Source organism: Pongo pygmaeus, chromosome 19 (assembly GCF_028885625.2).
Source record: "Pongo pygmaeus isolate AG05252 chromosome 19, NHGRI_mPonPyg2-v2.0_pri, whole genome shotgun sequence".
NCBI classification, from domain to species: Eukaryota; Metazoa; Chordata; class Mammalia; order Primates; family Hominidae; genus Pongo; species Pongo pygmaeus.
The window spans coordinates 3,298,191-3,319,751 of NC_072392.2; the positions used below are offsets into that span (position 1 = coordinate 3,298,191).

General features: G+C 46.0%; 1 protein-coding gene across 2 annotated transcripts in view; it reads right to left on the minus strand.

Annotated features, from left to right (window-relative positions):
- Positions 1-6,906: 6,906 nt before the first annotated feature.
- TRPV3 (transient receptor potential cation channel subfamily V member 3) overlaps positions 6,907-21,561 on the minus strand; it is a 44,948-nt gene continuing 30,293 nt past the window's right edge. The window contains exons 12-17 of one of the 2 annotated variants that reach the window (XM_054459273.2): positions 20,349-20,514; positions 17,118-17,184; positions 15,093-15,367; positions 12,982-13,094; positions 11,113-11,192; positions 6,907-10,555 (exon numbers count right to left, since the gene is read on the minus strand). In XM_054459273.2, coding sequence (XP_054315248.2) covers positions 10,461-10,555; positions 11,113-11,192; positions 12,982-13,094; positions 15,093-15,367; positions 17,118-17,184; positions 20,349-20,514 — 796 coding nt within the window. In that variant the 3' untranslated portion in view covers positions 6,907-10,460. Of the gene's footprint in view, positions 10,559-11,112; positions 11,193-12,981; positions 13,095-15,092; positions 15,368-17,117; positions 17,185-20,348; positions 20,515-21,561 lie in introns of both variants that reach the window. The other variant, XM_054459272.2, reaches the window with a different exon arrangement.

The following is a 21,561-nucleotide window of genomic DNA, read 5'->3' on the forward strand; positions in this document are numbered from 1 at the left end:
CTTCAGACACCTCACGCACCCCCTGAGGAGCTAATGTTTCTTCCCAACATGGAAAATTTGGAAGAGGCCTATTCTTCACAGCTGTCACTTCTCATTTTGAAAGAATATGCCCACCCTTATTCCCAAGCAAGGTGTGAGGAGGTCTTTGGACTCCAGCTGTTGCCAGCAGAGGTAGTGAAAGTCAACAACAGGGCACTGGACACACATAGAAATGTGACTCACAGCTATGGTTTGCAAATACAGTCCTTCAAGAAGTCCTTCCACGTCCTAAATGCCCAAACCCCTTGCCTCCCATGATTCTTATCCTCAAAGGACCTTCTGCTGGACGCTGCCCCCTCCCTCTCCAGCCCCACCAGGGCCCTCCCCGCCATCCTCTTAGGCCACAGCAGCCAATAAAGAGCGTTTTTATTCCATGATCTGTACCCCCAATGAATCCATAATCATAGTTTCAAGTGTATTTACCAAAAATACTAACATTACCTGGAATGAATAAATAAATAAATAAATAAATATTATATATTTATACATTTTCATTCTTCCAAAGTGAACCCCACTACGCCAATTTTACTCCATACTCAGTATTCTAGAAAGCACGTATTGTTTCTAAATTTTTCAGCATTTTTTTCTATTTTTGTACTTTACCAAAATTATTTGCATTGGAATAAACTCTCTTCCTTCTGAATTCTGTAGTAAAAATGTTATTTATCAGCTTTTGTACGTAAGTTTTACCAAGCTTCCTTCTCCCGCTGTGAATGATCCATTGTGTCTTATTTCTGAGTCCAACTTTTCTAGGTCAGCTTTTTCCAGATGTAAATTTTGGCAAGAATACTTTATTCTTCCCTCAAATTTTAGTTGTTTGTAAAATTTACAGTGTACAATTTATATCACTGTGGTTTCAGTCAGTTTCAGGGTTGATTATTCCTATCAAGTCTAATTTTCCCTTTTACAGTCTTTAGAGTTTCTAATTAGATGTGTGGTTGGTTGGTTTGTTTTTAATCTATAACATATTGCTGTGTGGTTTTAGCCACTTTGAGTTTTATTTTACTTCGATTATTTCTAACAATCTACATTTGCATTTTTCTCATTTATAAAATGGGAATGATCATAATAATAGTGCCCCTTTCATGGGGTTACTGTGAGGATTAAGTGGGCTAAGACATAAAAGCACTTAGCTCAGTGCTTAGCACAGAATACATACTTAACAAATCACTGAAGTTCAAATTCCTACCACAAAAGGCCCTTCCTGATCTGCCCTCCCTCCCCGACGCCTCCCTACACTTGTCTCCCTTTGGGCCATCTCCACTCCGGTGTCCTTCCCGCCATTTATTCCTCTAGGCCTTCACATAGACTGACTCCCCTACCTAGAATTCTCCCCCACTGTCCTCCACCTCCCATCCCACCTCAGACTGCTAATAATGCCTGTTTCTCCTTCAAAATGCAACCCAACTTTCATTTCATAGCCAACATGGCCTTCATCTACCTGACTTCGTTGCCACTTTCCCCCTCCTTCTATCCCATCTTGAGGACATTAGCAGTGTCTTTTTCGATGTCTACAATCTAGAAAGTGACCAATAGAGGTGAGCTGAATAAATGAGCATGCTCAAACATCCCTTCTCTACTGGAACATCTTCGTCTTCCACCAATGGGCCTGCCTTCTTTTTATCTTCCTTCCCAGTCACCTCCTGAGAATTGTCCCCATCACTCCCAAGTGAAACACTTCGTTCTACATCCTCCAGACTGTTACTATGTCCCAAAGGACAGTGGAAGGAAAAAACACCCATTTAAGTCTGCAAATCCATGGGGAAAAAAAAAGGAAATTTTCTTTTTTTTTTTCTTTGAGATGGAGTTTCACTCTTGCTGCCCAAGCTGGAGAGCAATGGCATGATCTTGGCTCACCGCAACCTCTGCCTCCTGGGTTCAAGCAATTCTCCCGCCTCAGCCTCTCGAGTAGCTGGGATTATAGGCATGCGCCACCACGCCCGGCTAATTTTGTATTTTGTTAGTAGAGACGGGGTTTCTCCATGTTGGTCAGGCTGGTCTCAAACCCCCGACCTCAGATGATCCGCCCACTTCGGCCTCCCAGAGTGCTGGGATTACAGGCGTAAGCCACCACGCCAGGCTAAAACAAGGAAATGTTCACACTCAACAATTCCCCTGTTTAAAATCCTTTGGTGGCTTCTTACCCTTGTTATGAGATCTCAAAGCCTCACCATGGCTGTCCAAGTCCTACATGCACTGGCCTCTGCCCACCCCTCTAGCCTTATTTCATGTCACTTGGCCCCTTGCTCCCAGCAATTTGGCCACATAAGACTTCTCCAGTCCTCAGATGCACAAAGTTCCCTACTACCTTTGCCCACATTTTTCCCACTTATTGAAACCCTTCCCCATCTCCACACTTCCATTAGCTAAATGACGCTTACTCTTAAACATGACTCAGGCTAGGTTAGGCCACTCTGTCATACAAGCTCATTGCCAGTACTAGACTGTCACTTACCCAAATTGCAACCGTAATGCTTTATGACACTGGGGCAGGGGAAGTTATTGTCGGTCTCTGATTAAACTGCAAAAGCTCCAAGAGAGCAGGGATAGCATTTGTCTTATTCTTTGTCGTACCCACAGCACTTCACGCATAGAAGGAGCTCAGTGCGTTTTGCTGGATAAATGAGAGTTGCTCTGCTGAGTGTAAAGCTATCTGGAAGGGCTTCTTTGGAAGAGTGGGTTGTCACTTCCCTCACAAGGGTGACCCCAAGATAGCCACTGGAGACCACAGAGGGTGGGAATGGTAAACCACATACAGTCAGTGCTCCAATAGAAGGAGCAAATGAAAAGTGGCAGCTGGGGAAACCCTGAAGCCTGAGAGTCCCATGGGGGTGACCAGGGAGAGAGGCCTATACAGGTCATGGATGTTCCAGGGCAGCAGGACCAGGGAGCATCTGAAAGGCCTGTATTTGCATATCCGGCAAAAACAGAGTCTGAAGGGAAATAGCTGCTTAGGGGTTTTTTGTTTGTTTGTTTTTTGGGTTTTTATTTTTTATTTTTTGAGACGGAGTCTCACTCTGTCACCCAGGCTGCAGTACAGTGGCATGATCTCGGCTCACTGCAGCCTCTGCCTCCCGGGTTCCAGCGATTCTCGTGCCTCAGCCTCCTGGGTAGTTGAGATTACAGGCATGCGCCAGCAAGCCTGGCTAATTTTTATATTTTTAGTAGAGATGGGGTTTCATCATATTGGTCAGGCTGGTCTCAAACTCCTGACCTCAGGTGATCCACCCACCTCGGCCTCCCAAAGTGCTGGGATTACAGGCGTGAGCCACCGTGCCCGGCTGCTTTTCTAATATCTCTATACTTCCCACACATACTGCCTTCAAGAGGCTTGTGATCTACCTGCAGAGACCTTTGTATGCCTGTTCCCAAAGCAGACACACCAAAAACCCTAGCCTAGTACTTGGCAGACAGTAGTTCCTGAATACCTACCAAGCCGATGATTGAGAGGCTCACTCAGAGAGGACTTCGCCCAGGGCTGCCCCATCAGGCTTGGTGGGTTGCACAATGTGAAACTCCAGGGAGGTCCCTGCACACACCACAAAGTCAACGGCACAGCCCAGAAGCTTACATCCCATCAAAGCAAAAACAGCACTAAAGTTTCCCCCATTCTGCCAAGAAAAAGAACAGGAACTTGACTAGCAAACAAAGTCAACCAAAAAACTGAGGTCTGTAGGGGATTAATGTAGTATAATTAAGGGGAAAAAAATACTAAAGCCCCATTAGCTACAGATAGACTAAATGTTTAACAGAAAAACGTCATTTTTAGAAACTACATATTAAGGGAAAGAATAACTTTCACAATCTTGAAACATAAGAAAGCTCAAGAGCATAGAGAGCATAGAGAGGTCCCTAGACAGGAGTTTTCTTGCTCTGAGTGAAAGGCAGGGCCGCGCACAGGGACCTGTAATCCCAGCACTTCGGGAGACCGAGGCAGGTGGATCACCTGAGGTCAGGAGTTTGAGACCAGCCTGGCCAACATGGTGAAACCCCATCTCTACTAAAAATACAAAAAATTACCCGGGCGTGGTGGCGGGTGCCTGTAGTCCCAGCTACTTGTGAAGCTGAGGCAGGAGAATTGCTTGAAGCCGGGAGGTGGAGGTTGCAGTGAGCCGAGATCATGCCATTGCACTCCAGCCTGGGCGACAGGGCAAGACTCTGTCAGAAAGACAGAAAGAGAGAGAGAGAGAAAGAGAGAGAGAAGGAAAAGAGAAGGAAGGAAGGAAGGGAGGGAGGGAGGGGAGGAGGGAGTGGGGAGGGGAAGGCAACCAAAGCTTAGGAATGTGGGTGCAAATAAATTCACAGGTTTGGTGGTCAGAAGTTGAAGGTGTTTCCAACTTATGGCTTCCATTTTCACTGTGAAATAGGGGATAAAACCAACTACAGCTATTGATATGGAAGCGGTGGGGTCACAGGTTTAAGAAGTATGATGGTTTTGAAATAACAAAATATGATGGTTTTAAAAAATAAAACAGAAAACTGATGAAAGAAATAGAACAGCTGGACAGTAACAAGGGTTGCTATAAACATTAAATGAGACATATATGTAAAGTGCACGGCACTCTATAAATATTCATGTCCTTCTCCCTTCCTACCACCATCTTAAATGGAAGAAACTGTCTTACTTATATTTGTATCATCTATCATTGCCCATACTTCGTGTTCAATTTTTGTTGAATTGGTTCTAAATCTTCACACATAGTAGGTGAGATACATTTTTTGAGTTGGACTGAATCTTTTCTGCAGAACTTTGCTGTTACTGTCAGAGGGGATGCTGGTGCAGTGAGAAAAATGGTAGTTCTTGATACTAGACTAACTAAACTTCAGAGAACCTGGATCCTCCAGCCAGGAAAAAGGATTGTGAACTTCGCATGTCATTCCGTCTGTCTCCAAGTCTCGATTTCCCTACCTATTAAACTGGGATACGACACTCACCAAACCTACAAAACAATAACCAACATGAACGAAAGAGCTTTGTAAACAGTGTAGCATACAATCTCAAAGGCTGAACACATTGATGGAATTCTTTGGGAAGGTAATTTTTCACAGTATCAAAAACAATAAAAATGTTGAAATCTATTGACCTAGGCATCTCCTTCCCAGAAATATATCCTATGACAAGGGTTTCCACCCTTTTTCTACCCGTCCACCCAAAACATCCCCATGGATGGCACATTCCTAGGTTTTGGACTAACGCCTACTAAGCTAGGATGTGAATCACGTACAATCCCTGTTTTGTTGCCACTCAACAAGATACATCCCAGTGAAGGAAGTTATTCTGGGAATCATCTGAATTAAGTAAATAATTCACCAAATGCAGTATTTCACTTATTAACAAATTGGTTGCAAGTTCCACAACCCACCAAGACAAGCATTCAAGTTGAGAACTGCCATCCTTATGAAATCACTCAAAAGAATGAAGAACTGAATATACCTATGAATTAGGCTGATCGGCAATAATGATAGTAACAACGTCAGCTCTTTCCTATCCATTCTCTCATTGCCTCCTCGTGAAAATCATGTGTGGCGGACAGGACGGATTTACACCTTCTGTTCTCCAGGTGGAACCATGGGTTTCTATTCACTCAAAATAATTTGACAGCCAACAGCCATGATGGATAGAGCCCTCTTTTTTTTTATTTCTTCCAAAAAAAAGGAGGGGGATACAGGTGCAGAACATGCAGGTTTGTTACATAGGTATACGTGTGCCATGGTGCTTTGCTGCACCTATCGATCCATCCTCTAAGCTCCCTCCTCTCACCCCCTACCCCCCAACAGGCCCTGGTGTGTGTTGTTCCCCTCTCTGCATCCATATGTTCTCAATGTTCAACTCCACTTATGAGTGAGAACATGTGGTGTTTGGTTCTGTTCCTGTGTTAGTTTGCTGAGGATGATGGCTTCCAGCTTCATCCATGTTCCTACAAAAGACATGATCTCATTCCTTTTTATGGCTGTATAGTATTCCATGGTGTAAATATAACACATTTTCTTTATCCAGTCTATCATTGATGGGCATTTGGGTTGGTTCCATGTCTTTGCTATTGTAAATAGTGCTGCAATAAACATATGTGTGCAGGTGTCTTTATAGTAGAATGATTTACATTCCTTTGGGTGTATACTCAGTAATGGGATTGCTGGGTCAAATGGTATTTCTGGTTCTGGATCTTTGAGGAATCGCTATACTGTCTTCCACAATTGTTGAACTAATTTGCATTCCCACCAACAGTGTAAAAGTGTTCCTATTTCTCCACAGCCTCTCCAGCATCTATTGTTTCCTGACTTTTTAATAATCACCATTTTGACTGGCGTGAGATGGTATCTCACTGTGGTTTTGATTTGCATTTCTCTAATGACCAGTGATGATGAGCTTTTTTTCATGTTTGTTGGCCATGTAAATGTCTTCTTTTGAGAAGTGTCTGTTCATATCCTTTGCCCACTTTTTGATGGGGTTGTTTGTTTTTTTCTTGTAAATATGTTTAAGTTACTTGTAAATTCTGGATATTAGACCTTTGTCAGATGGGTAGATGGCAAAAATTTTTTCCTATTCTGTAGGTTGCTGTTCACTCTGATGGTAGTTTGTTTTGCTGTGCAGAAGTGGATAGAGCACTCTTTGAGGGCTTTCGTGGCCTGAACCACTGACATTATCTGGCTGTGAATCCCTGGGCACATCGCTTCAAGCCCCTGAGTCTCCTTTTACTCAAACTGCTTCCAAAGCTGCTGAGTGGTTCAAATTGGCTACCTGATGTGAATGCGCTTTGAGATGCAAATACATACAAAGGTGACATGTCTTACGGCTTGCTGGCTCTGTTCCTAAGCCGGAACCAATGATAATGCTTCAGGTCCAAAAACTGGCCTTCCCTTTACCCACTCCTGTTAACAACACTCTAGGGTTTCTAGTCAGTCTGCACATTGGCACACCTAAGGCAAGGATAAAACGTGGCCGTAACAAAGCAAAATAAATATTTATTAGAAATCAAAAAACCATGTCTTCAATGGCACAAACATGTTCTTACTCTTTGTATGATTTCTTTCTTGAACATAGAGTTTCATACACACACACACCCCCCACTAAGAACAAGTAGGTAAATGAGAATTTACAAGGATCCGGCACATTCAGGGAGACGGCGTGACAATTCTGTGTTTGGAACCAACATCACAGTAAAAAATATGTAAATCAATGCAGAAATCAAGTACAGCTTACAGGCCCGGAGGACGGCCCATCTACCTGGGCCCTGCCCAGAGCGAAAGGACACAGGTCACCAGGACTTGAGGAAGGAAAGGAATGTCAATAATACTGGGCTCTCTCAGGCTGGAGCCTTCTAAGAGCTTAAAGACTTCACAGTACAACCTCCAGCACCTTCTCCCACATCCCAGGGAGGAAGGTTAAGCACCTTTTATTCCAAACGGATATATCACATAATGTCTAGAATAATGAATTCTTCCTGAGGAAAAGTTTAGCTAAAGGAGCGTTTGCAGCCAAAGGCACTATCTGAGCCTGGGAGACCCCATCCCTGGAAAACGCCTTCCCCTGAAATTACTGAAATGTCAATCACGGAGTTTTAGGATGTCCTGATAGACCCACGGGTTCAATGGGGTGTAGGTGTGTGTGGGGGAGGGGGTGGGGGTGTGGGGGTATGTGGGTGGGTGTGGGTGTGGTTTTGTGCACCCCTGTAGGCACACTTGAATTTTCAACTAGTCATAGGGAACATAGGGGACAATGTTGACTGCCAAATGAGACACCTGAGAAAATAGTCCTGCCCCCCCAATATAAGCCAACTACAAAGACTCAAAATGATGGAATAACTGTGCTTTTTAAAAATAAATAAATAATGTCTCAGGGAGACATCTGTGGTCCAAGAATCAGGACACTCCAGCCTCCACAGCTCTGATATGACCTTCCTGCACGACTCTGCCCAAGTACACATTCCTCTCGGAACATTAGCCTCTGGGGGTAAAATGAAGGAAGTGGTCCTTTTCACTCTGATGCTTCTTGACTCATGGCTTCCCTTGGTAAACCTACCTAGGCTCAGACCTTTTGGCTGAAAGCCTTTTGGGGTGGACACTGTTGGGAAGAATATCCAATACAGAAAATGGTCTTGCCAACAAATTCCATCCAGACCCACAGACAGCAGATCACCAAAACATGTGAGATGACAAACATCCATATAGCTCTCCATTCCCCACTTGGACAAAAGCTGGCAGGTTAGGCAAATAGAAATCAATAATTGGCTTTATCCATTGACATCTGAGTCAAAGCAATTCTGGATATGGCTTTATCCATTAACATCTGAGTCAAAGCAATTCTGGATATGGCTTTATCCATAACAGATATGGCTTTATCCATTAATGGATATGACTTTCTTCATTAATATCTGAGTCAAAGCAATTCTGGAATTTCCAGCTCCATAGTGCAGAGCACGGCATCATGAATCCAAACCACTTCCTTTCAGACCAAGATGTCTGTTCAGGCTTAATGCGGGTAGCTAACTCCAGATGTGGAATGCTGATTTGTACAATCTCCAGGCTAAAAGGGACCTTAAACTTCTTCCAATGACCATTTTCAACAACATTCCTCATTAAGTGCTCAGCTAGCTTCTGCTTAAACATCTCCAACATCTGGAGCAGTTGCTGGATTCTATTGAGCCAAAATCTTTCTCAATTTCCTAGTTCTGCCCATTCTGGAACACATCTGCACCTCCTGCCTCTAGGACAGTCCCCCTCAAATCTTTTCTCCAGAGGCCCATGCCCAGCCCCGACCACTGTGGCTTAGAGCACGTGGTTACTCCCTGGGTCAGCTGGGAGGGCAGGGGCTGCTGTGGATTGTGAAGCCTCACACACCCCAGCCCACCTCTCCCCAACCGGCCCCATCAGGGGCACAGAGTCTCTATCTGTCCAGCTAGTCTGGCACACAGAGTGGCCCAGGGCAGAGAAACTGGACTAGAGTGCACTGCTAGGCCCGGACTCTTCAGTTTGCCTCAAGCCAGATGAACTAATCAATTGCCATGTTATCTGAAGGCCAAATTGCTATTTCTGCCATTTAAGATTAACATTTATGGTTACTATTTTTATAATTCCACCTCGAACATTTTTACATGAATCCTTTCACCAGATAATGGCGGCAGAGTGGATTTTCTGGTGGTTTCGGTCCCAGTCACCTGGAAAATCCTTCCATCTCCACTTCACTTCTGCCCCCCAGACTGACTCCGTGTCATTTCAGAAGGAGAACATCAGAGGATGAGGACCTAAAAATAAGCTCCAAGTCTTGGCAAATGCTTTTCTCTCACAAGCTTCCCCTTCAGCTTCAAAATTCACAGTTAAACTAAAAAAAAAAATACTTCGTACCAAAGCAGTTGAGGCATTTTGTTAAATTCCCCCCATGAGACATACTGAGGTATGCGACTAACTGCTGAGTTCCAAGATGATATCGATCGAGCAGCTGCTATTTCTGCTTCAGCGGAAGCCACGATCCCAGCACAGAGGCATACGCTACTGTGAGGCCAGGACGAGGAAAAGAGCCAGGCCCTTTCACCCAGATCGCCGCGGCCCAGCAGGACTTGCCCGGCGTGTCTCATGCAGACTTTTGTGTGTGTGAAGAAAAGCTTTTTGTCTTGCTCTGGGCACCCTGAGGCCAAATATATAATACTTACATCCAGCCCCAAAGCCCCCTAATCTGTCTCCACTTTTAAAATCACATACTTCATTGTAATAATTTTCATTCTCAACTGAAATGTCTTTTCCATATTGAAAATTAAAACACTGTGTTAATTATGCTACTAAAAACAACTCTCAGTTTGAGACAGTTTGAACCTTGGGGTGTCAGGGGACGTTCACTCCAAGGATGATCTCCTTTTCCCCGAAGGGTTCCGGAAGGGTGTTTCCAGAGTGCATTCCCCTCCTCCCCCAGGATATCCGTCTTACCTCCGTCCCCCGCACACTCTGGGGTGGGATCAAGGGTCTCCCACAAATTCAGGCAACCCAGTCACAGCAGAAGAGATGGTACAATGTGTGGGCTGGGGTTGGGGCTGAAGGGGGAAGCTGGCAGGAGGAAAGACTCCTGTCCCGCTCCTCAAGACTCCTGCCCCTTTCCTGCCATCCATCTCTCCCAGCCAAGCCGACCTGCAATTGGTAAAACCAGAGGCTTCACCCGGGACTTCAGGAGGCTCCCAGGCTCCAGACTGCTGCTGGCTGTAGGTTTACACCAACTGTTTGCCAAGTAACAAAATCCAGGATGTTTCCCACTCAGACAAATTGATAACTGCCCCTCAGTTCAGACACCCACTGAGCACTGAGCATGAGGGTGCACTCTGCTTCTAGGGCAGCAGAGCCGGACTCCATCATCCCTCAAAGCCTCTCGCACGGAGTCGGTGACTCCGCCTGCGGCGCCAGACAGCGCACGCGCACACCAGCTCTGGGTTCCACTTCTACACCGACGTTTCCGGGAATTCCTCTATTTCTTCAAATGCATTGAGAGTGGTTTTGCTGTTGTTCCTGGAAGAATCTTGGATTTTGTTGAAATCTGCTTTTTAAAAAATATACATTTTAGAAATATATCACTCTGCATAATGTGTTTTTTTTTTCTTTTTTGAGATGGAGTTTCACTCTTGTCACCCAGGCTGGAGTGCAGTGGTGTGATCTCAGCTCACTGCAACCTCCACCTCCCAGGTTCAAGCAATTCTCCTGACTCAGCCTCTCGAGTAGCTGGGATTATAGGCACCTGCCACCACGTTCAGCTAATTTTTGTATCTTCAGTAGAGACAGAGTTTCACCATGTTGGCCAGGCTGGTCTCAAACTCCTGACCTCAGGTGATTCACCCGACTCGGCCTCCCAAAGTGCTGGGATTACAGGCACAAGCCACCATGCCCGGCCTGCATGATGTGTTTCTATGGCTTAGGGCTACACCATTTTAAAAGTTGTGCCAACTAGGGTTCTAAAAGTCAGAGCTGGAAGAGACCTAAGAAGCATTTCCATTCAACCCTCCCATTTGACAGATGGGGAAAGTCAGGACCCTTAGACTTGATCTGTTCAAGGTCTGAGACAGGAGCGGACACCATGTCACCTCACAGCGACAGTACCTGTTCGTCTTACAGGCCCCGGGTCTTCGTTAAGGAAGGAGACGTGCGTCTTCCATTCAGTCCACTTCACCTCATTGATCCTGCAAGTGTGATCATCATTCTTACTATTTCACCAGTGCCTCACTGAGTACAAACAAATAGCCCTGTTTTGGGACGTCCTGGTGTCTACACAGCTCCCCTTCTGTCTGTCCTAGACATCAGGAGCACCTCTGACCCAAGGGGTCACACCAAAGTTGTTGGAGTTCAAACTCTATCCCCATCTCCACGTCCCCAGGCCTCAGAGAATCAGTTCTCCTTCCATTGTAGGGAACTCGGAAATCCTGCAAGTTTCTTAGACAGGTGTAAAGGGTCCAATTTCAGACAACAGCTGCTGTGCCTGACTGGTAACAGCCCAAGGGGAAGCGGGGACAGACAGAGGGAGGGCCCGGGCTGCGAGGGTGTGCAGATTAAACTCCAAGTGTAGCAGGCGTTGAGGAGGCACAAAGAGCCTGTGGTTAGGGTCTATGCCCCAACAAGAGTGGGTGGCGTCTGAGGTGTTAGAATACAGCCATAGGCATTGATGTGACTTAAATTCACACCCAGAGAACATCTCTAGAGTGAGGGTGGCATCAGAACTGTTTGTTAGGGTAATAATTGCAGTCAGAAATGATGCTTTCCACGGGGTGGGGTTTCAGTCAGAGAAGTGGGTTAAGGTATGGTCATACTCAGAGAAGGTTGTCCGTAGGCTCAGGCAGTTGGGTCAGGGTAGGAAGAGGTGGGCTTATCAGAAAAGGTGTTCATGGGGCCGGGCACCGTGTCTCACGCCTGTAATCCCAGCACTTTGGGAGGCTGAGTGAGGGGTGGATCACTTGAGGCCAGGAGTTCAAGACCAGCCTGGCCAACGTGATGAAACCCCGTCTCTACTAAAAATACAAAAATTATCCAGGCGTGCTGGCGTGTGCCTGTAGTCCCAGCTACTGGGGAGGCTGAGGCATGAGAATCACTTGAACCAGGGAGGCGGAGGTTGCAGTGAGCCGAGATCGCACCACTGCACTCTAGCCTGGAACTCTGTTTAAAAAAAAAAAAAAGAAAAGGAAAAGAAAAAGTGGTCATAGGATATGTAAGGACTTAAAAAAAAAAATCAAAAAGCCAGAGATCTGTCAAAGTAGCCATGTCACTTTCCATCTGCCAGGGGTAAAAGGGGCCTCAAGTCACCCGGGGTCACAGGAACTCACACAGGGTAAACAGCAAGAAAAGGAGTACCAAGCAGATCTCCCCTAAACCAGATAGCGAACAGAGAGAGACCATGGAGGCACCTCTAAAAAGGCAGAGAGAGGGGCTGGGTGCGGTGGCTCACGCCTGTAATCCCAGCACTTTGGGAGGCCAAGGTGGGTGGATCACCTGAGGTCGGGAGTTCGAGACCAGCCTGGCCAACATAGTGAAACTCTGCCTCTACTAAAAATACAAAATTAGCCGGGTGTGGTGGCACATGCCTGTAATCCCAGCTACTCAGGTGGGCTGAGGCAGGAGAATCACTTGAACCCAGGAGGCAGAGGTTGCAATGAGCCAAGATCGCGCCATTGCACTCCAGCCCGGGCAATAAGAGCAAAACTCCATCTCAAAAAAAAAAAAAGAAAGAAAGAAAAATGCAGAGAGGGGAGCCACTGTTGGCAGTCTCCTTCTCTTTCTCTTCTGAAGCTCGGGAACCCCCATCCCAGGGCCTGCAACCCCATAAGCAAATTCCTTCTTCTGAGGAGGCCACTGGAAGAGACAGTAGCTGTGGTTATGGTGAGCAAGTGGCAGCACTGTTTCTCTAACATCCTGTCACCGACCTGCCCCTCTCTACCCACCCCAAAGACCACCACCCCAGGGCCCTTCTCCCTTTGTTACCGCAAACACAGTCGGAAATCTTCCTCAGCCACTTTGCACAGCTCTCCCATCCGGAATCTGCTCCTCAGCCATTCTGGTAACATTTTCTCAAACTCCAAGATGGTCCTGGCTCTCTGGGTACATAAGCAAGTCTAAGGAGTAGGCATTCACACTCACAAGCACACACAAGTGCACACACACTGTCAGGGAGCCCACTCCACCCTCACCTCATGCTTAATGCATAGATCGCAAGGGTTTGGCTAATGTACAGAATTCAAAGACAAAAAAGCAGGCCGGGCACAGTGGCTCATGCCTATAATCCCAGCACTTTGGGAGGCCAAGGTGGGTGTATCACCTGAGGTCAAAAGTTCGAGACCAGCCTGGCCAACATGGCGAAACCCCGTTTCTACTGAAAACACAAAAATCAGGGCTGAGCACGATGGCTCATGCCTGTAATCCCAGCACTTTGGGAGGCCAAGGCGGGTGGATCACCTGAGGTCAGGAGTTCGAGACCAGCCTGGCCAACATGGCGAAACCCTGTCTCTACTAAAAACACAAAAATTAGCTAGGCGTGTGTCAGGTGCCTATAATCCCAGCTACTCAGGAGGCTGAGGCAGGAGAATCACTTGAACCTGGAGGTTGGAGGTTGCAGTGAGCCAAGATCCCACCATTGCACTCCAGCCTAGGTGACAGAGCGAAACTCCATGATATAAATAATATTTCTGAAAGCCCAGGAGCTTCCTATCTGACAGTGCTGGGGTCCTGGAATCCCATGGCAGAGGACCGTTCAAACATCATTTAGTCCCACCCCCTCCCAGGCTTGGAACCTCTCTGCAGTTTCCTGGCCATAATTTTTCCAATCTCTCTTGAACAGTATCAACAAACCAATTAAGAAGGCCTTGGCCTGGCGCAGTGGCTCACACCTGTAATCCCAACACTTTGGGAGGCTGAGGCGGGTGAATCACTTTGAGCTCAGGAGTAAGAGGCCAGCCTGGGCAACATGGTGAAACCCCATCTCTACAAAAAATACAAAAATGACCCAGGTGTGGTGGCGTGTGCCTGTAATCCCAGCTACTTGGGAGGCTGAGGTGGGAGAATCGCTTGAGCCCGGGAGGCAGAGGTTGCAGTGAGCTGATATCGTGCCACTGCACTCCAGCCTGGGCGACAGAGCAAGACCCTGTCTCAAAAAAAAAAAAAGGAGGGCCTTAATAACGAGAAACTTCCATGTGTGACGTCAAAGCTTTTCTCCCTGTAGTACCCCCATGTACATCTGCCTTCCGGGACCACAGAAGGGATTTGCTCCCTCTTTCACAGGTTGCTCTGCAGATATCCGAAGGCACGCTCACCTTTTTCAATGAGCATTTATTTTCTGTTTTTTCTTTTTTTGAGACAGAGTTTTTGCTCTGTCACCCAGGCTGGAGTGCAATGGCACGATCCCAACTCGCTGCAACCTCCACCCCCCGGGTTCAAGCGATTCTCCTGCCTCAGCATCCAGAGCAGCTGGGATTACAGGCGCGTACTACCACACCTGGCTAGTTTTTGTATTTTTAGTAGAGATGAGGTTTCACCATTGTTGGCCAAGCTGGTCTGAAACTCTTGACCTCAGGTGATCCACCCACTTCTGCCTTCCAAAGTGCTAAGATTACAGGGGTGAGCCACCATGCCCGGCTGCCAACAACCATTTCTTAAGAGGCAGTCTCCAGTCCTCTCCCAAACCTGGTTACCACCTCTGGACCCATCCTATGCATTGGTTTCCTCAGCATGTAAGAGTGTTCAAGCCAGGATGGAATAGAGCAGAACTGTCACCTCCATTGTCCTAGATGCTGTACTCCTCTTAATGCAACCTAAGGTCAAACTTCAACATCCACACATTACACTGTCAACCCTTAGCAGAGTACCCCCATGAGCCTGAGTTTTTCTACACATTCTGTTGCACAGCCACACTCCCTAGACCCTACACTCAAAGAACCTAGGCTAAGGCTAGGTCCTCAAACCTGGCCACACACTGAGGAGCTTGTGCAGATTCTCAGGCCCCACCGCAGACCCACTGGTGCTGACAGTAGTAGTCAATGACCATGTGCTGAACTGAGTCCCGTGGAGGCCCCCGCAGTGGAGTCTCTGTCTAGACTCACCTGCAGGCGCCAGATGCGCTCGCTCTCCTTGGAGACGTTCTCCACAGTCTCACCCATCAGAGCAATGAGCATGTTGAGGAGCAGAACAAAGGTGAGGATGACATAGGTGATGAGCAGGAACAGAAAGAGAATGGGATACTTGGAGTTCTGCTGGATGTTCAGGTCACCCAGGCCTATGGTGAGCTTGAAGAGTTCCAGCACTGCGTCGCTGAAACTGCCGTAGGAGCTGCAGTCCTTGTTGTCTTTGGGACACTTCTCGATCAGCGAGGCCAGGGCTGGGGGAACATGACAGGGTGCTCTCCTCAGCTCTCCACCTGGTGAATTATTCTACAAGCTTGTGTGTATTTGCCCACACGACAAGCCTGCTGCCTCCTCTCTGGCCATTAAATCCCATCTCCAGTTTCAGGTCCTCTCAAAGCCTCATCAGGCTGCCTTATCTGCCCTGGCCTCCTGCAGAAAGCCCTTCCACCTAACAAAGCCTAGAGTCTTCTCTCCTTCCTCTACCCCACAGTCTGCCCTTGATCACTTGCAGCCTTGCAGAGCCACTAATTATAATCCATGTGTGTGTCCCTGGCTCCCTAGCTAGTCTTTGAGCTCCTGACTTCCTCTAGCCTGGGTCACCTCCCTCAAGGCTGTAAGATCCTGAGTCTCCTCCTAATGCTCTGTTGTGAGTCCCCTGTGAGCAAGACCAGGCTCACACTTCCCTTCTTTCCAACACACCACAGTAGAGGTTCACTGCTGAATGGTTGGATGGATGGATGGATGGATGGATGGATGGATGGATGGATATGGAGGGATGGATGGAGGGATGGATGATTAGATGAAGGGATGGATGGATGGATGGATGGATGGATGATTGGATGGATGGATGGATGGATGGATGGATGGATGGATAGATGATGATTAGATGGATGGATAGATGATTGGATGGATGGATGGATGGATGGATGGATGGATGATTAGATGGATGGATGGATGGATGGATGGATGGATGGATGGATGGATAAATGGATGGATGGACCGATTGATCGATGGATGGATGATTAAGTGGATGAATGGATGGATGACTGGATGGATGGATGGATGATTGGATGGATGGATGGATGGATGGATGGATGGATAGATGGATAGATCAATGGATGGATCGATGGATGGATGATTAGATGGATGGATGGATGGATGGATGATTGGATGGATGGATGGATGGATGGATGGATGGATGGATGGATAGATAGGTGGATGAGCAAATTAAATGAGAGAGTAAATAGATGGATGAATAAACAAGCAGGTGAAGGAGCAAATAAATAAGCAAATTGTGACCCAGAAAAGGTACCAGACAGATGGAAACAGCTACCTAATTTCAAATGTCAATGGTCACTGAAGAAAAGAAAAAAAAGCAACTGGTACGTGGGGGAAAATGATATCTCTCTATGCAGAGGTTAGAAATGCAACCAGATGGTGCTGTTCCCTCTGTTGTAAATGGGGAGATTTTAAGAGGGGGCTCCTTCCTGGTCCCAGCAAACCAGACAGGCTCTCACAGTTATATCTAAAGCAAACTGTGAGAGTAACATGATGTGAAATCCAACGGAAATCACCTCAGGGCATTAATTTGCTCCTACTTTGCAAAGACCATCAATTGAGTTTCTGTGGACTTTAGTTTCCCCATCTGTTAAAATGGGGCTGAAAACACTTGCAGAACCTATCTTAGGTGGTGAGGGCCACGTAAGCAATGAATGGGAAAGCCAGAGGTATATACCGCATGGTGAAGTTGGATTATGAGTGGCTGGCCTGGTTTGAATCCTGGAGTCTCTAAGCCTCAGTTACCTTATGATCGGGGTGATGATTCCCACTTGATCAAGTTGTTGAGAGAAGTAAAAAGGTAATGCTTGGAAAATGCCAAGCATGGCAAGTGCCCCACTGGTAGCTGGTCTAATTGTTGCCGAGGCCGCCATGCACTTTGTCATTTTGACATCTGTATAAAGTGTTTATAAATGTGGGAGTTACTATTATTTATAAGTCAATTACCTACTCCAAATCCAAGCAAAAACACGATATATACGAACAAGAACTTCAGAACATCATGCAAAATGACCTATAAAGAAATAAACATAATTCAAGTGTAAGGTGCAAGCACATATTCACGGTACCCTGATCTTCCTGCTTCCCACCCTCTCCCACCCCCCACCCTAACTGTCTCTTCACTTGGGCCACTCTCCCTTCCCCCAGCCAAATCCTCCTGATGCTCCAAGGCTCAGCACTGGATCCCTCCTACTCCAGGAAGCCTTCTGTTTCTGCTTCAGCCCCAGGTTCTCTTCTCCCTGTGATTCACCATGTACCTTTCACCATAGGGTCTCACACCTGGAATCCTTACACTTCCTGGGGGCAGTGGCATGCTGGAGCCAGCTCAGAACAGCTCGCAAGAGCTGATTGTTAAATTCTTATGAAGCTTGTGGGTGGTTGCTAAACACAGCCATTATTCAGAACTAAATCAAACTTTCAGTTATAAGATGAATAAGTTCTGGGGATCTAACGGACAGCATGATGACTATAGTTAACAATACTGTGTTGTGTACTAGAAATTTGCTAAGAGAATAGATCATAAATGTTCTCACCACACACAAAGAAATGGCAACTATGTGAGGTGATGGGTGTGTTAACTAATTGGAAATTGGAAATCATTTCACAGTATATACCTATATCAAATCCTCACGTTGTACAACTTAAATTTATACAATTATATATGTCAACTATACCTCAATAAAGCTGGGGGTAAAGAAATTATTATTTGTATTGCCAAAAAATTAAACCATATAAACTTACAATTAAATAAAATAAGTTATATTTAAAACAAAGACAGGCTGGGCGCAGTGACTCACGCCTGTAATCCCAACACTTTGAGAGGCTGAGGTGGGTGGATTGCCTGAGGTCAGGAGTTGGAGGCCAGCCTGGCCGACATGGCGAAACCCCGTCTCTACTAAAAATACAAAAATTAGATGGTGTGGTGGCATGCACCTGTAATCCCAGCTACTCCAGAGGCTGAGGCGGGAGAATTGCTTGAACCCAGGAGAAAGGGGTTGCAGCCAGCCTAGATCGCGCCACTGCACTCCAGCCTGGGAGGCAGAGCAAGACTCCGTCTCAAAAAATTAATTAATTAATTAATCAATTTAATTTAATAAAACAAAGACAATAAATGTTCAAAACTCATCCCTGTCCAGTTATTTCATTATATTTACAATTGTGTGTGCTTTTGAGGTTACTTATCTCTATCATAGCCATATGGCGGGAATTCTAGAGCAATGTGGATCTACGTGTTTCTCCCTTACTCCATGTCCAGTAACATAATGTTGGTAGCTGGAAATTGGCCCTGAGAGGAGAACAGTAGTCTGCCCTTCTCTTCGATTTCACTTTCTGCAGTTTTGGTTGCCTGTGGTCAACTAAGACCCAGAAATATTACACACAATACAATATTCTGAGAGAGACAACATTCACATACTTTTATTACGGTATATTGTTATCATTGTTCTGTTAGTTATTGCCATTAATCTCACTGTGCCTAATTTATAAAATAAGTTTTATAAATTCTGCATAGCCAGTTAAGTCTTAGAATAATTTGTTGCTCTTTTTCCCCCCCAGCACTTTGGGAGGCTGAGGCAGGCAAATCACCTGAGGTCAAGAGTTGGAGACCAGCCTGGCCAACATGGCGAAACCCCATCTCTACTAAAAATACAAAAATTAGCTGGGCATGGTGAGTGACTGTAGTCCCAGCTACTCAGGAGGCTGGGGCGGGAGAACTGCTCGAGCCCGGGAGGTGGAGGTTGCAGTGAGCCAAGATCGCACTATTGCACTCCAGCCTGGGCAACAGAGCAAGACTCAGTCACAAAAAAAAAGAAAAAAAAGAAAAAGAAAAAAATTATTCTAAGACTCAACTGGCTAAGTGGAATTTACAATAAACTGTATTGTATAGTATATTTTCATTATTTGCATAGATATATATCTATAGGAAAAAACATAGCATATTATATAAGGTTTGGTACTATCTGCAGTTTCAGGCATTCATGGGGGGTCTTAGAACATCTCCCCCAAGAATAAGGGGGGACTACTGTATTTACATCATGAAAACTGGTAAATGCCACAAATCAGAAATTGACTCATTGTTTTGTTGATATCTAGATCTAAATGATTTAAGACAGTGATGGAGAAACTATTAATCCAGATTAAATTTTAAAATGTGTTCTGTCTGCAGCCTCTACATTGTGTATAGCACAAAAATATCAACAGAATATTCATTTGGTATTTGCAAACTAGTATCCGATTCAGCAAAGAAGTTGCTCACATCATTGATAAACAAGTAAAGTTCAACATACATCTTAATTGTTTCACTTTAATCACTGCTTATAAAGAAAACTCTCAACCAACATTCATGTCTGAATAGCACTCTTTTGTCAATTGCAACCAAAGGTTGACAACAAAAAACTAGAATTCAATAAAAAGCAACAAATAGGCCAGGCGCGGTGGTTCACACCTGTAATCCCAGCACTTTGGGAGGCCGAGGCAGGCAGATCACCTGAGGTCAGGAGTTCGAGACCATCCTGGCCAACATGCTGAAACCCCGTCTCTACTAAAAATACAAAAATTAGCCGGGCATGGTGGTGCATGCCTGTGATCCCAGCTACTCCGGAGGCTGAGGCAGGAGAATTGCTTGAACCCGCGAGGCAGAGGTTGCAGTGAGCCAAGATCGCACCACTGCACTCCAGCCTGGGAGGCAGAGCAAGACTCAGTCTCAAAAAGAAAAAAAAAAAGCAACAAATTATTCTGAGACTCAACTGGCTATGCGGAATTTACAATAAACTGTATAGCATATTTTCATTATTTGCAAATTGTGTGATACACATCCTTTATATAGTAAAATGTATGATAAGTGTACATGTATATGTATGGAATATACATATTCCACCTACACACACACATACACACACACACAGAGAACAGCTGTTAAATGTTTACCAGCACACCACTGCCCAGGGGTTAGAACATTCCTCCACAAAGTGTACCCCTCCCCAGCACCCCACAAGCCTGGGGGATTTAAGGTCTCGACACTTAAAGCCTGACCGAAAGCAAAGGGAGCGCATGGCATTCGGGAGAAAGAGCAGTGGCCTGCCCCTTGGTAAACCCCTCTTCCTCTCCAGATCTCAGTTTCCCCATCTGAAAAATGGCCATCCTCCGAGGGCCCTCCCGCCGGCGCAGCTCCCAACGCACCTTCTGGATCATGACGCTGTACATACCCATGGACTGGAAACCCCGCGTATAATAGAGCATGTTCGCCCAGCCCAGGGCCATGGCCAGCACGAGGCAGGCGAGGTACTCTTTGTAGGCAAACAAGTACAAGAAGACAGACAGTATCACAAGCACAGCTTGGACAAAACTGTTCAGGAGACACAGGAGACACGGGCCTTACTTACTTCTCGGCATCAGGGCAAAGATATGCAAATCCCCCAAACCTCCCTTAAACCCCCTGAACAGTCACCCCGGTGACAGATGCTGAAGAGACCAGAATCAGGCTGCCTCAGATCCATTTGGCTACCATAGAATTTAGCCTGTAGAGACATCACCAGATGCCACTCACAGCCTGTGGTAAGCTGATTGCAGCTGGTGGGGACTTTAAAAAAGGAAAAAACACACATCCACAGGGCCGCAGAAGATTCTAGGGTACTGCCCGGGAGGCCATATATTTTTCAAATTACCCACATGGGCCTGGTGTAGTGGCTCTCGCCTGTAATCCCAACACTTTGGGAGGCTGAGGTAGGAGAAACGCTTCAGGCCAGGAGTTCAGGACCAGCCTGAGCGACATAGTGAGACCTTGTATCTACAAATAAAAAAAAGAAAAGAAAAGAAAAAGAAAAATAATCTAAATCACCCACATAATTTCTGATTCCCACATCAATTTGAGAACTACTGGAGTAGACCAAAGATGTGGTAAATGATTGTATTTTTAACCAAAATGACAACAACTGCCAATATCTATACTTATAAGCCAATCATAACAAAAGTCCCCCAAACCCTACTTTTTAAATCGTGGTGTTTTTTTAGGGGGTCAGGGGGCAGAGACAGGGTCTTGCTCTGTCACCTAGGCTGGAGTACAGTGGCATGAACTCTGCTCACTGCAACCTCCGCCTCCCAGGCTCAGGTGATTCTCCTGTCTCAGCCTCCCTAGTAGCTGGGATTACAGGCACCTGCCACCACACCAGGCTCATTTTTGTATTTTTAGTAGAGATGGGGGTTTCACCACGTTGGCCAGCTGGTCTCGAACTTCTGACCTCAGGTGATTCACCCACCTTGGCCTCCCAAAGTGCTGGGATTACAGGCATGAGCTAACGTGCCCAGCATTAAATCTTTTTAAAGTATGATATATGCTAAGTGAAATAAGATAGGTGACTCCACTATATGACTCCACATATGAGGTACCTAAAAT